The sequence below is a fragment of the Coregonus clupeaformis genome, chromosome 12 (assembly GCF_020615455.1).
Source record: "Coregonus clupeaformis isolate EN_2021a chromosome 12, ASM2061545v1, whole genome shotgun sequence".
NCBI lineage: Eukaryota > Metazoa > Chordata > Actinopteri > Salmoniformes > Salmonidae > Coregonus > Coregonus clupeaformis.
Window position 1 is genome coordinate 46,613,328 of NC_059203.1, and position 13,842 is coordinate 46,627,169.

The window sequence follows — 13,842 nt, forward strand, 5'->3', positions numbered from 1 at the left end:
AGGTAACCTATCTCTCACTTAATCCCTATTCCATCTGCTTATTCACTTTCTCCCTCTCAGGAGATCTTCATTCATCTTCTCCATTGCCAAATGGCACATTACATCCAGAATGGTCAGGTCACTGCACCTTCAATAGCAGTTGGATACTCTGTCTCTTCTCCTCACTACGCAGCAGATTAAGCTGTTGGTTCCAAAAGGAGAGGTGATTACCCAGTTTATATGATGATCATCTGAAAAGCAGCTTGGGGTTTTTTAAAATGATGTTTAAGTTAACCTCTCCCCTGACACTGTCCCATTCCCTGCCTTAAGACACTGGGCTTATAAGAGACTCCACACTGGGCATATAATAGACTCCTCATTATGGGATAAAGGGCAAGCCTGAATCCAAGCTCTATTTCAGGCTGAGCCAGTCTGTGTCTCCCTGCCGTGCCTGGCCAGGCCCAGTGACCTGCTTGAAATAAAGCCAGCCATACGCCCGTCAACGCCACCGGCTCACACAGCCCCACTGGGCAGACCAGACAGAGGAGGGCAGCTCCAGCTAAGGGCCCCACCCTGGTAGGGCCACCGCCTCATCTCAGGCCCCTGCAGAGGGAGGAAGCTCTCTCTCGCTCTCTCTGAGCCTATAGTATCCCCCATCTGTGCGCCTATCTCTCTAACTGCGAGCGCCGCCATGCCAGGGAGGGAGCGAGGGAGTGTGTGGGGGGATTAAAGGAGAGAGACAGAGCACTGCTCCGGTGAGTAATCGGAAATGGCATGTCTTCAACGACACATCATGGCTTTTGAATAAGGGCACTTCCTGTGAGAGACAGTAGAAACAAAAGAGAGAGAAAGGTCCGACTGAGCAGATGCTTTAAGGGTAAAGGGCACAGTAACGGGGGTGACCATGACGGACCCAAAGGGCCTGTAATACTGAATAAACGAGTCTACCTCAGACCAGTACAGACCAGTAGAATAGAGACAGCTGTGCTAAATTCATTTGATATGGGGAGCCTGCCTGCCTGCCGACAGCACTGCGCTGCCCCGGCACTGTAACTGACCATAGACAATAGCCGCTCTGCGGATCCCAAAGCTGTGGCCCAGACAAAACTAGCACAGGGGGAGATACTAGATAGCCTAGCCATGTTGTGAGGTGGTTAATAGGACTGGTTTTCTATTAGTTTGCTGGCAGGGTGGATGAGCAAAGACACCACAGTATAAGATATCAAAAGCACTGCCTTCAAGGCAGAGCAGATACACAAGATGGTAGCCTGTCCTGGTAGGATATAACAGAGTAGAAAGGGAGAGAAAAGGAGTATCCCACTCCTTCATTCAGCTAGCGGGGAGATGGAGGCAGGCTACTGGGTCATCCTGACATCACCATCACCCTTTCTCTTCATTTGCAGAGGGACAGGCAGGACGATGGTGTTGGGCTCTCATCCCTCCTAAGTGAAACACTCACTGCTCACCGGCCTGTGTAGTCCAGACTGAGAAGCTTTGCGGGATAGGGTAGAGAAGGTGCTTTCTATGTTCTCTAGGGTAAAAGAGGAGTTGTGGGGAGGAGGAGGAGTTCTGTGCTGTAGGGAGAAGGAGAAGGTGGGAGGTCTGTGTAAGGAGGTTCACTGTATGTGTTGTAGGAGGAGGATGTGTGTATTCTATAGGGAAGAGGAAGATGTCTCTGTGGTGCAGGGTGGAGGAGGGTAGCCTACAGTCTCTCTGCTCTGCTGTGAGTAAGTCTATGTGGGGAGGTCTGCCTGCATGCCTGTCTGACTGTTTGTGCTGTGCTCTGCAGCTCAGCTCTGGCAAACTTTTCTCAGCCCACCAGCCAGAGAGAGAGAGTATGAAGTTCTTATTTAGCACAGGAAGAGCAGCTCTGCTTAGCAACCACATCGGCCCTCCAATCAGAGGCCTACTGTATGGAGGAGACACCAGCCTGTGTGTGTGTGTGTGTGTGTTCTGTGAGAACTCTGAATGCTGCACTCAGTTATAAAACAACATTTCACGCAAACCAGGCTTTCTAACTTAGTGATTTCTGCTATAACGTTGGCTGCTACCAGATGCATTCCTCTCCGTCACGGTCTGTTTGAATTCTGAACCGAACACACAGTGAGATCAACGTTAATCTGTGTCAATTAATCCTAAAATAAATTATGTATATCCTGGAGAGCAGTGGTAAATCCTTAAAACATTCACTACTTTTGCTTTCAGAATCCAATTACTGTAGCGTAGCCTACAATTGACACCAGCTATAACTGGAATGATTGCATGATTCGTGAGCTATTATCCATCAAACCAGAGGCATGTACAAGATTTGGAACAAATGCTGTCTGAACATTGTGCAATCTGTTTGGTTTAGCTGCGTGAGCTAATCCTCCTGATAGCTTTGGAGGTGGTTGGTGGGTGGAGTGTAGGCGAGAGCAGAACGCCGATTTGTCATATGGCACCAGCAGGCCCTGCCTTTGCTCTGTTCTGACTGGAGCTACATTAGCACAGCTCCTATGTGGTCGGACAGATCCAAAACGCAGACCAGTACTGCGGGTCAGCTCAAAGTCAGGCAAACCAAGATGGATATAATAAGTGAAAAATGTATTCTGCTGTCTGTGGCTTCAAAAAATGTAATCACTTTGAATCATCCTAATATGACTAAGCCTGTGTGTGTCGCTGCAGCAAGCCAGTGCGGAAGACATGTTCTTATATTTCTGATTCCTGTTCTCTAATAAGCAAATAAGCAAAATTCCAGACAGAGTTAGCAGCAGTAACTATTACAGAACATGTTAGTGGATCAGGGACAGACAGGAGGGAAGTGGAACGGTACAGTTTCCCCAAAACCCATCCAGGCATCTGTTCTCAGCATGACTACAGTCACAGTTACTGTTAATCTACTCCTCCTCTACACCTCCTCCATACCTTCTCTTCCACCCTAATCTCCTTCTTCTCTGACTGACTAGCACACCACCTTTAGAGAACTTACACTGCATTAAAAAACCCTGTCTCATCTATTTTTCATAGTATATGAAAAGTGGGAATAATGCTGTGAGCTCTGCTTGTCGCTATAGTTTCAGGTTAGTGTGCATGCTTTTGCAGCAGACTGACCAGTCAGTGGCGACTGGCTGCCCAACATGGAACAGGATGCCATTGGCACAGACAGACACAGCAAAGCGCTCAGTCATAGGTTCTCTTTCAATTATTCGTTTAGACATCTCACGTGTGGGGTTCGCTAAAGACCGCCTACTCTCGGAAGTACCTATCAAAAGCGTCTGTTGGAGACAGACAGGTAGAATGGCGAATGAGGTGAGCCCCTCACCTACCTTAAAAGGAGCACTCTCCCGCCCTCTGGTTATTCTCGCTTCTCTTCCTCACGAAGAGCATTTATCTAGATCTTCTAGATCCCTGTTTTCCTGCTTAACTGCTCACAAGTGAACCGAGATGGATATCGCAGGTCTTCCGACCCTGTCGAGAGGTTGAGTACTAACCGGAAAGGTTTTTGTTTCGTGTAGAAGTTCCTTTTCTACTTATCAGTCTCCGTTGGTAGTTAGCGTCACGGCTAGCTATTGAGACTCAGTTAGCCCACTCTGCAAGGCTAACTTGGATAGCTCGCTGAGAGGCAAGCTAACCTCACTAGCATACCCTACCTGCAACACGGTAGCATTGATAGCTCCCGTCTCTCGTCTAGTTTAACCTACATTTGCCCGTTGTGTTAACTAGACCGACCGTCCCAGCCTTCACAACGCCGTTGGTCACGAGAGCACTCTATCTGAAGGCTAACTCTGCCCCCACGCGGTTTCCGTCAGCTAGCACTGAGCTAGCCACGGAACACCTTCAACACGAGCTGCTAGCTAGCTAACGCCCCACTAGCCTCATGGCTATAGTGTTATATGGTGCTCATTATGGCTAGCTGTTAGCCGCAAGGCTTCTAACTAGCTAGCTTAGTACGCCGTTTACATAAGCAACTATTTTCTAGATACCAGCCGCAAGGTACTAGCTAGCTTGCGCCGTCTACAAGTTGTTCTTATGACACAGGCGTTGCTCTGTCCCCCTAGCAAGCCTTGTTCCTGACAATAGCCACTGCTATTCCATCCCAAGACAAGCCTAGCACTCAAATTCCATGATTGCGGAGAAAGATTTCCACCCTCTATGCATCAATTGCTTGGGTAAGGAACATGCCCAAGAGATCTTCAAGGACCCTGAGTCCTGTGAGCACTGCAGACTGCTGACGAGGGCAGGTCTGATGAGAGGAGGCTTAAACATGCTTTTATCTCGATAGCCCCTCTTGCCTTCGAGCCAACAGCAACAGCTGAGGTTCAGCTCTCTGCCACCAAGCCCAGTTGGGGCGAGGTCATGGATAGCCTCGACTCCCTCGCCTCATTGTCTGATGACGTAGTATCAGGGGAAGGTGAGTTAGGGGATATCCTCGAGATAGTCCGCATCTCCTGCGCTGATGACCCCATTCTCCCGCCCTCTCAGGCCCGCAGACCTAACGGCCCTGAGAGCAGTGGATGTGCCCCTCCTCCAGTGGAGTTTGGGCTCCTTCATGTCGGCAATGAGAGCCCCTTCTCCTGTAGGGGCTCATGGCCTGTTAAGGGATCTATACGATGGGAAGAGACTCCCGTCCCATACCCGATAAGGGAACTGCTCCCCACAGTACCAGCTTGCCCCAGGGAAGTGTTTGTTGCAAGGGGTACCCTAAGCCTGGCTTACCACCTCAAAAGTGGACCTCATTGATGCCCCAGTGACACCCAAGGAGTTGTTCGGGCCCACTGTCGCCGCCATGCGGCAGAAGTGTGACATGCGCAAAAAGAAGGTGAGGCCTTCAACTTCTGCCTGCGCCGCAGACCCGGGCCCCATGGCAGCCTGTTGGTTACTGCATCTCACCCCAGTCTTACAGCTGGGAAGGAGCAACAAGCTGGCCTTGGGGGACAGAGGTCCCCAGCGACACAGCAGTCTGCCAAAACACAGGCTCCTGAACCAACCAAACTTGTAGAGAAGCAGTCTTACGCTGCAGCCGCAGCAAGGATCCACCCCTCTAACCCTCCTAAGGGAGGTAAGAAGGGTCGGCCAGCCTAGGGCGGAGCCCTGGCAGGGTCTACGGCTCTCTGCCCTACCCCTCTGTCTTCGGGTTTAACAGTTTCTACTCCTTCCCTTCTCTGAGTTTCGCAGAAGTGGGAAGGCAGGGCTGCATAAAGTTCAAAACCCTATTCTCTGTGCAGCAGCTCACTTGTGTGACCGTTCTCACATGAGAAAATGGAGGAGACTCACTTTGCTCTCCTGTTCTATGGGAGGACAGGTTTCCAGGGCTCACTGGGAAACCCCCTTAGCCCTTTTTAAGATTCTGAGGGGCGTTTTTTCTCTCTACGCTCTTACATAAAAAGGTGCTTCCACAGAGGGTTCTACATGGAACTCAAAATAGTTCTACCTGGAACACCTTTTTTTAAAGAGTGTAAATGGCAGAGACCACTTGGCTCTGTTATGGAGAACTCTCTCCGTTGACCTAGAGATCAGTCAGAGCCCCAGACAGGCGTCAGAGCCCCAGACAGCTATCTGCTACTCCCCAATCCACAAAGTCTCGGCTTTTCATCATCCCGTTTTTTTTAGAAGGGCTAGAAGGGCCTTCTCCTACAGAGGAGTTTACCTCTTGAGGACTGTTTCATTAAACTGAGATTGTGTACGCCTTGAATTGGGCATCACCTCACTTTGTTATGAGTTTTTGTTGGTTATTCAAAAATAATAATTGGAAGATAACTTAAGGTTACTTGCGTAACCCCGGTTCTCTGATATTATGAGTGAGATATCTCACCGCATTCCCCTGCTCGCAAGAGCGTGAGGAAGAGAAGCATGCTCCTTTTAAAGGGAGGTGAGGGTCTTACCTCATTCGCCACTCTACCTGTCTGTCTCCAACCTTTTACCCACGCACAACCCAAATAAACAAGACATTAAGTAAGGGGAATAGCTGCTCTTCACAGCCTCTGAAAGGCAGGGCTCTGGAACAAAGGAGGGGGCATGTCTTTAGCACCCATCACAGAACTCCAGCTAACGCCCTTTTAACATGGGGTCAGCCCCTGGAGAATAGAGGGCAAGACCCCGGTGAGCTCCTCACACCCCACTTTCTGACACACTGCCCCCCACTCGCCTTCAATCACAGAAGATATGACATGATGCACTTCTCTGGGGAGCTGGTGGTCAGTGGGCCATATTTTCAAAAAAGGATTTAGAGAAGAGGCAAATTAACAGAGCTCCAAACAATGAATTCTACCAACACTCTGGACTGGATGTATTATCCACTGAATTATGTGTCTGTTTAGGGACTAGGCTATGGTTTAGGTTGGACTGGAGGCAGGGTTGGAGATACTGAGTCTGGGTCTGACTTGGCTATTCCGTTTAGGGGAGGTGCTGGTCAGTGAGGAGGTGTGTCGGGTCAGTGGTGGTCAGATGGGGCTGACCAGGGGCCGGGCCAGGGGCTGGGGGGATGCACCATGTGTGCTCTCAGGGCTTTCCAGAGGTCAGCAGACAGATGGGAATGGAAATGAGCTGGCAGTGAGCTCATTTTAAACTTCCAGCCCAGCTGATCCAGGCATAACACATAACCCACTTACACGCACATACTGCACACACACTCATATTAACCCCCTCACACACACATGAATACACCGGTCCCCGATTCAAATGTTTAAGATGAGAGTGCATTGGTCCGCGGGAGCCCAAACCGATCCAAATGAAGCATGCATTGGTAAAAAAATTAAAATTCAAGGGCCTCCCGAGTGGCGCAGCGGTCTAAGGCATTGCAGTGCTTGAGGCGTCACTACAGACCCAGGTTCGATCCCAGGCTGTGTTACAGCCGGCCGTGACTGGGAGACTCATGAGGTGGCGCACAATTGGCCCAGGGTTAGGGGAGGGTTTGGCCGGCAGGGATGTCCTTGTCCCATTGTGCTCTAGCGACTCCTTGTGGCGGACCGGGTGCCTGCAAGCTGACTTCAGTCGCCAGTTGTACGGTGTTTCCTCTGACACATTGGTGTGGCTGGCTTCTGGGTTATGCGAGCAGTGTGTCAAGAAGCAGTTCAGGTTCGTGTTTTGGAGGATGCATGGCTCTCGACCTTCGCCTCTCCCGAGTCCGTACGGGAGTTGCAGCGATGGGACAAGACTGTAACTACCAATTGGTAAAAAAAAGTAATAATCATAAACGATTCAAGCGTTACAAATCGCCGGTTCACTACTGTTTTTTCCCTCATATTTCCTTTTCTGCCTTATTCCAAAAAAATACCTCTTATCTGTTGTGACTGAAATGATGTGTCCTCTCCTTCAGCCTATCAAACTTTTATACATGTAACTGCATATGACATTGATCTACATGTCAGATAACTGTGTGCACAGTGCGGGAGAAGCAGCTGCTTGTGCCAACGAGACCTACCCTTTTCCTGTTCTAATATTCGTAGGCTATATCTGCGCGGCACCTTCAGATGTTTGTAAAATGGCTTTCACAACATTAAATGATAGGCTTTATTAATTGAGGGACAACCAATGTAATTTGCTGGGTCATTGTTACCAAATGCGCTGTAGAAAATTTAGTTTTACAGGCAGAGCTTTGTAGGCTACCGGAATGGACAAAACTCACATCTTGCTGATTGCACATCTAACTGCTGATTGGGGCTTTTGGATTGCCAGGTTCACCATATGAAATATTTTTGGTAGTTCTGGTTTAAACAGTCAGTGCATTTAGTAATTTTTACATGAATAGGGTAAAGTTGTAATTTCATAACAAGGACAGCAATCATTTTTGCAAGCCTCACAGGTTGGAACGGGAGAAGAGAGCAGCTCTCCTCCATAAAGTTCCAAACGGTTAAAACCATTCGCTTTTGGGACAGGGGTGAAATCCAAAATGGTGTTATATTAATTGGCTATGTATGTCATAGCTAATTTCTAACGATAAATATTGACATATTACTAGCTCAAAACATTTTAATCTCCTATATGACAAGTGAATCAGTGGGTGATGAGGATTTCAGATAAAGTGACCATGCAAAAACATAAATTGCCCCCCCTAATCTGATAATGGTAAATGCTCAGTCTGCCCTATGGCTCAGCCCATACACTACATCATTCATTCACACACACACACACACACACACACACACACACACACACACACACACACACACACACACACACACACACACACACACACACACAGGGCCACTCAGCTCAGAGAAGTCAGTTCAGACAGATCCAGCTCAGCTGCACTAATCAAATGGAATCACACCGAATCGTTTCAAACTAAAAGTATCGTTCCTGTATCGTATCGGAGTCCATGTATCTAGATGCGTATCGAATCGTGCTTGTTAGGAGAGACGCACATCCCTAGTAAACAAAGACACGCTCATACACACATCACCAAACAGACACACTGTCTCGCTAGCCATGAGCTGCACACACCCACACAAAAGCACACAGATACAACACACAGCGTTCCTCTCCACCAAGTGACTACTCAGTAGATTGGTTTGGTCCCAGGTTTGAGGCTAATTTGATGTGAGCAGAAAAATGGGATGAGAAATGGCATAAATTGGCCTCACATGAAGAGGTTTAATTTGATTAAGTAAGGACTACATGGGTCTCCAGAGTCCACTTCCTCTCTCCACTCAGTCACAAGATGAATGCTATTGCCCTTACCTCTTAAACATATACTGAGAAATATTGGAAAATGATAGGGAAGAAAATCATGATTTTTGTAATTCCTCACAAAACCCTACTTTATGTACTTTTCTTACCAAACAGAAGAACAGGCAGAATTATATTTTGTATATTGACAATATTTGGTGTATCATATAGGTTTATATTGTATTCTGGTATACTAACTCTCATTATTTGGTGTATCATATAGGTTAATATTGTATTCTGGTGTACTAACACTCATTATTTGGTGTATCATATAGGTTTATATTGTATTCTGGTGTACTAACTCTCATTACTTATTTCCTGTATGATGGAGACTGGTGGACTATGTTTTTGTTTTGTTTGCATGGTTGGTAATGTAGTTGGGAATAACGTTTGTTATTTGTATTTATTTATTTGCTGTGTCTCTCTGTCCTTTATCAGACAGCCATCTGGCCAGTGGACTGGACACAAGGACATCTGATTGAATGCTGTGAATACAGTGGGGGTGGGTGGGGTCACTCTCTGTGGATAGAGGTCAGGTGTCACGGCCCTTTGACAACACATGTCAAGGCCCTGCCCCACTGGGCCCGCATCTTCTCAATCAGCGCCTACAGCCTCTTCTCTTCCAATCTGCCCCCAGCTGTACACTAGGCAACGGCTTAATGACCAAATGCAGGATTTGATTCAAAACAGACACAATGGTCCTCTGGTGTCATGCCCCTCTGATCCCTATCTGCTTTGTACCCGAACAATGTTATTCAACTAAATATAATGCCGTCTTTAGCTATGTAGAAACCCTGTTCAATTTTCCACAATACTTGAATGAAATAATTTGATTAAATATTATCTCACTATACTTTATTTTTAGTCAAAGAAAATACTCAAAAATAGCAAAAAGGTGATTCTCAACTGAGCCTAGTTTACAGAGCTACATGTACAGTAGTGTAACTGAAGGCCAAGACAGACAGACAGACAGACAGACACAGACAGACAGTGGATCCTGGACTGATTGATAAAAAAAACGACATTAGTGTTGGTCTGAGGCAGGTTAATAATATTGAGTTCTTGTTTCATCACTAGCACAGAGGCTGCTGCTGCCTATTGAAATCACTGGCCACATTAAGAAATGGAACACTAGTCACTTTAATAATGTTTACATATCTTGCACTACTCATCTCATATGTATATACTGCATTCTATTCTATAATAGTCTACTGTATCTTAGTCCATGCCGCTCTGTCATTGCTTGTCCATATACGGGCTCCCGAGTGGCGCAGTGGTCAAAGGGACTGCATCTCAGTGCTTGAGGTGTCACTACAGACCCCCTGGTTCGATTCCAGGCTGTATCACAACCGGCCGTGATTGGGAGTCCAATAGGGCGGTGCACAATTTGACCGGTGTAGGCCGTCATTGTAAATAAGAATTTGTTCTTAACTGACTTGCCTAGTTAAATAAAGGGATATTTTTCTTAAATGTCCTTAATAGTTTTGTGTGTATTGGGTATATGTTGGGAAATTGTTAGATATTACTTGTTAGATATTACTGCACTGTCGGAGCTAGAAGCACAAGCATTTCGCTACACCCGCAATAACATCTGCTAAACCCGTGTATGTGACAAATAACATTTGATTTGATTTGATTATTGTAAAAATGTACCTGGTCAATGACCACCCGTAGGTGATCGTTGAGAGCCCAACAATACAGGAAATGCTGAGGTCTTGTATAGCAGACCTAAAAATGCTTAGTCCTGGCTGGTTCCACCCCTCCCGGTAGATCAGGGCATCATAAGCTACCTTGTGTTCATACAAACAAGTGATAACGTTACTCCTTTCTGCTGATAAAATTGTCTATCGCTACACCCGCTATAACATCTGCTAAACACGCGTATGTGACAATGTAAATAAATTTTGATTTGATTTGATTTGATTTGGGTAAGCGAGCCAAGGCTGGCTGCTGGCCGCTGTCCGGCCTCTCACCAGCTTCCCGTCAGAGTGATGTATGGGAGCTCTGGTGTGCTGTTCCCTAAGGACTAGGCCTGACTGTCTGCTAACTGGGACACTACTGACAGTGAACCATGGCAGGCAGGCAGACAGACACACACACATACACCACTCCCCCACCCCACCCCACGCCCCCTGATGATGCCTGCCTGCCTCAGCTCTGTCTGTATATATTTCATTAGACACTCAAAGGCTGTCAGCAGAGACCTCAAAGCTTTGGAAAATATGAAACACACTGACCATATATCATGACATGATGACTACAGTTGGGAGACCAGCTATAAGCCACAGGTGGTGGAGTTTTTGCCTCAGACAAATTTTTTTTATTTAGTTCCGAGACTGTGGTCTAGTTTTGTTTGTCCATTTCTTAAGTCGAAATGACACAGATTAGGTTCATTTATTATTAAATGGGCATTTCCTGTGAAATTTCGGGAACTTTAGAGGGAACAATGTTACTGGGTCTCAAAATATCAATTTTACAAGCAACTTGTAAATTAAGAATTTATGGAGAAAAAGAATGGAGGAAAACGTACACATGGAATCTGCAATGCAATGTAGTTTGTTAGGAACTAACTCAGGGTATTTTTGATTGGAGCCATAACAGAAGGGATGAGTATAGTGGATCTCTCTTTTCTCAACAACAAAAGGTCCTTACATCTCTTTGTAGCTAATCATTAATTAAATAATACATTGCAAACTGTCTCTGAGATACCTTGTCTGAACAGCCACCATCCCAATTGAACTGCATCAATATTCAACCAAGGCTCTCTTGGTCGAGGAAGACCTCCATTCATTTATAACTGCACAATAAAAATGCCACAATTTCGTGAGTAGCACTGATAGTGAAATTGAAAGTCACTGGGAGGGAGATTTACGAGAAATGGCCAGTCTCCTGTTCAGAGTGGAGTTGTTACACCATGGTGATACATAGTGTCCAGTCATTAGCAGAGTCCCACTCAACAGCTGCTGTGAGCTGAGGGAAACAGCCACCATGTCTCCCCGTCCCTTTGTCCACTCCAAACGTCTGTGACCCTCGCGTGGAGCCAGGCAGAGGCAGAACAGACCGAAGGCAAGTGGTCACCCTGAAAACCTTCCACCACCACTCCCCACTCAATGTGCCACACACACACACACACACACACACACACACACACACACACACACACACACACCACAGGGGGCTGGTGACACAGAATGAATGGAAAGGTATCTAACACCACAAAAACATGGTTTTCACATGTTTGATACCATTCCATTCACTCTATACCAGCCATTATGAAGAGCCCGTCCTGCTATATCTCCACCCACCAGTCTCCTCTGACACACACACTATGCTGTTCAACACAGCCCTTTCTCACACACATCTTGATAACCCAAAGCTCATTAAAATCTTATAACCTAACCCCAAAAATGGATTCCCCAGCCCCCCTCCCCACTTGGAGTAATAAAATATATAATTGAGGCTCCATTTGTCATATGAAGATGCCCTTGAGCTACCCTGGGGGGTTCTCGACCGGTTAACTCCCCCAAGGGGAGTGGATTGGAGGGCCACTCAGGGGTGTGATAGTTTGAGGTTCTGTTGTTTTTAATGTTCCATTTTAAAACAAATCTTTTAAATGTGAATGTGAATTTAAACCAATATACCTGCATGTGCAAAAAGACAGACAGGAAAAAATGGGAAATAAATAATGTGTGTGTGTGTGTGTGTATATATATATATATATATATATATATATATATATGTGTGTGTGTGTGGGGGGGTGTGGGGGGGTGGGTGTATGTCCAATAGAACAGGGCCATTATTTAAATCATGGAAACACTGCCAATAACGAATGAATAATAACACAGGTTATTAGGTTATTACAATCAAATGAAATTTCAGTCATCAAATACGTTTAGGCACTTTTACACACACTTTAATAAACTTGATCAGACTTACCCTGCATGATTTGTTTGAGAACTTGTTCACGTTGTCAAATGTGCCTTTGATTTCATTCAGGTGCTGCTCCAGGAGAGCCTTCTCTTCTTTCCCTGTATAGTCCGGGTCCAGGAGAACATAGGCCCGCCAGTTAGCTGAGTCGAACCCCCAGTGAACTGTCCGGTTCTCTAGTCTTTTGTGACTATGGACCACAAACTTGTGAGTGGGGTACATGAGTCTGCAGTCCATGCATTGGATACAGGCAGCATTGGGACTGGTATACAGTTCTGGGACAAATAACCCCTTACACCTACCAAAACATTCGTGGTATACTTTGAAGCTTTTTTCCGTCCTCTCCAACTCTAGGGAGCCAGACAGCTCCTTGTTGCTGTGAGGAGGGTAGGAACCACCGTAAACAAGGGCATTGCAGAGGCGCTCAGCATCCGTCTGGGTGATCAGTCCGCATGATGGGGCAGAGAAGGGTAGGATGCCCACTACTTTGAGGATCTCCAGCTGGTCCGCCGTGCACCGGGAGCAGTAGATGTGCAGGTCGTCGCACACCGAGTTGATCTGCTGAAGCGAGAAATCTCGCAGGACACTGTTGAGAATCTGCGGCAGACACAGCCGTTTTTCGCCGCCTACCACGAAACACGAAATTGGCTCGCGCTCCAGGACAGTTTCTGACCTTTCGGTGGTGTGGTCGGATGGAATGAACAACGGCCCCGACATAACTGGTGGTGTCTGGACAGGCATGGCAAGCATCAGTTCAGTTGTCTTTCCATCTTTGTTGAACAGAATTTCCTGGTGCCACCGAGCGGAGAAAGCCGCCGGTCCACCAAGAGAGCTCATGGAACTCAAATGAAACTGCTTCAGAGTTTGCTGAAGTCCGGGATGAGGCTGAAAGCTTGATGGAGCCTCCATGTTTTTGCCACTATAGAGAAGTGAGTTCAAACGTAGGCGACCTATTTTAATCAGATGTCTTCAAAATCCAGCAAAAGACTCAGTAAATCCACTGCGGCGCATTTCCATGTCACTAGAGAAGGTTACCACCGGGGCGATATCCATTTAAAAAGGAGGATAAGACACTATTGAGTTCAAATACCCTGAAACAAATTATTCCAGTCCACAGATACGTAAAGTAAATCTTTCGGACCACTCACAAAAAGAGCGTCAAAATGAAACAAATGTTATCTTCTCCACTGCAGTCTAGTCCGCACGATGTGATCCTCAAATATGGCTAGTCTGCGCAGTCTGGCGCTCTCGCTCGAATGTGTGAAGTGAGTTAGCTGTACCCTCTCTCTC

General features: G+C 46.6%; 1 protein-coding gene across 1 annotated transcript in view; it reads right to left on the reverse strand.

The window, feature by feature from the left end:
- The window catches only part of skib (v-ski avian sarcoma viral oncogene homolog b), a 39,378-nt gene extending 25,536 nt beyond the window's left edge, over nucleotides 1–13,842 (reverse strand). Inside the window, exon 1 of the mRNA XM_041892791.2 lies at nucleotides 12,562–13,842. Coding sequence (XP_041748725.1) covers nucleotides 12,562–13,461 — 900 coding nt within the window. The 5' untranslated portion in view covers nucleotides 13,462–13,842. The remainder of the gene's footprint in view (nucleotides 1–12,561) is intronic.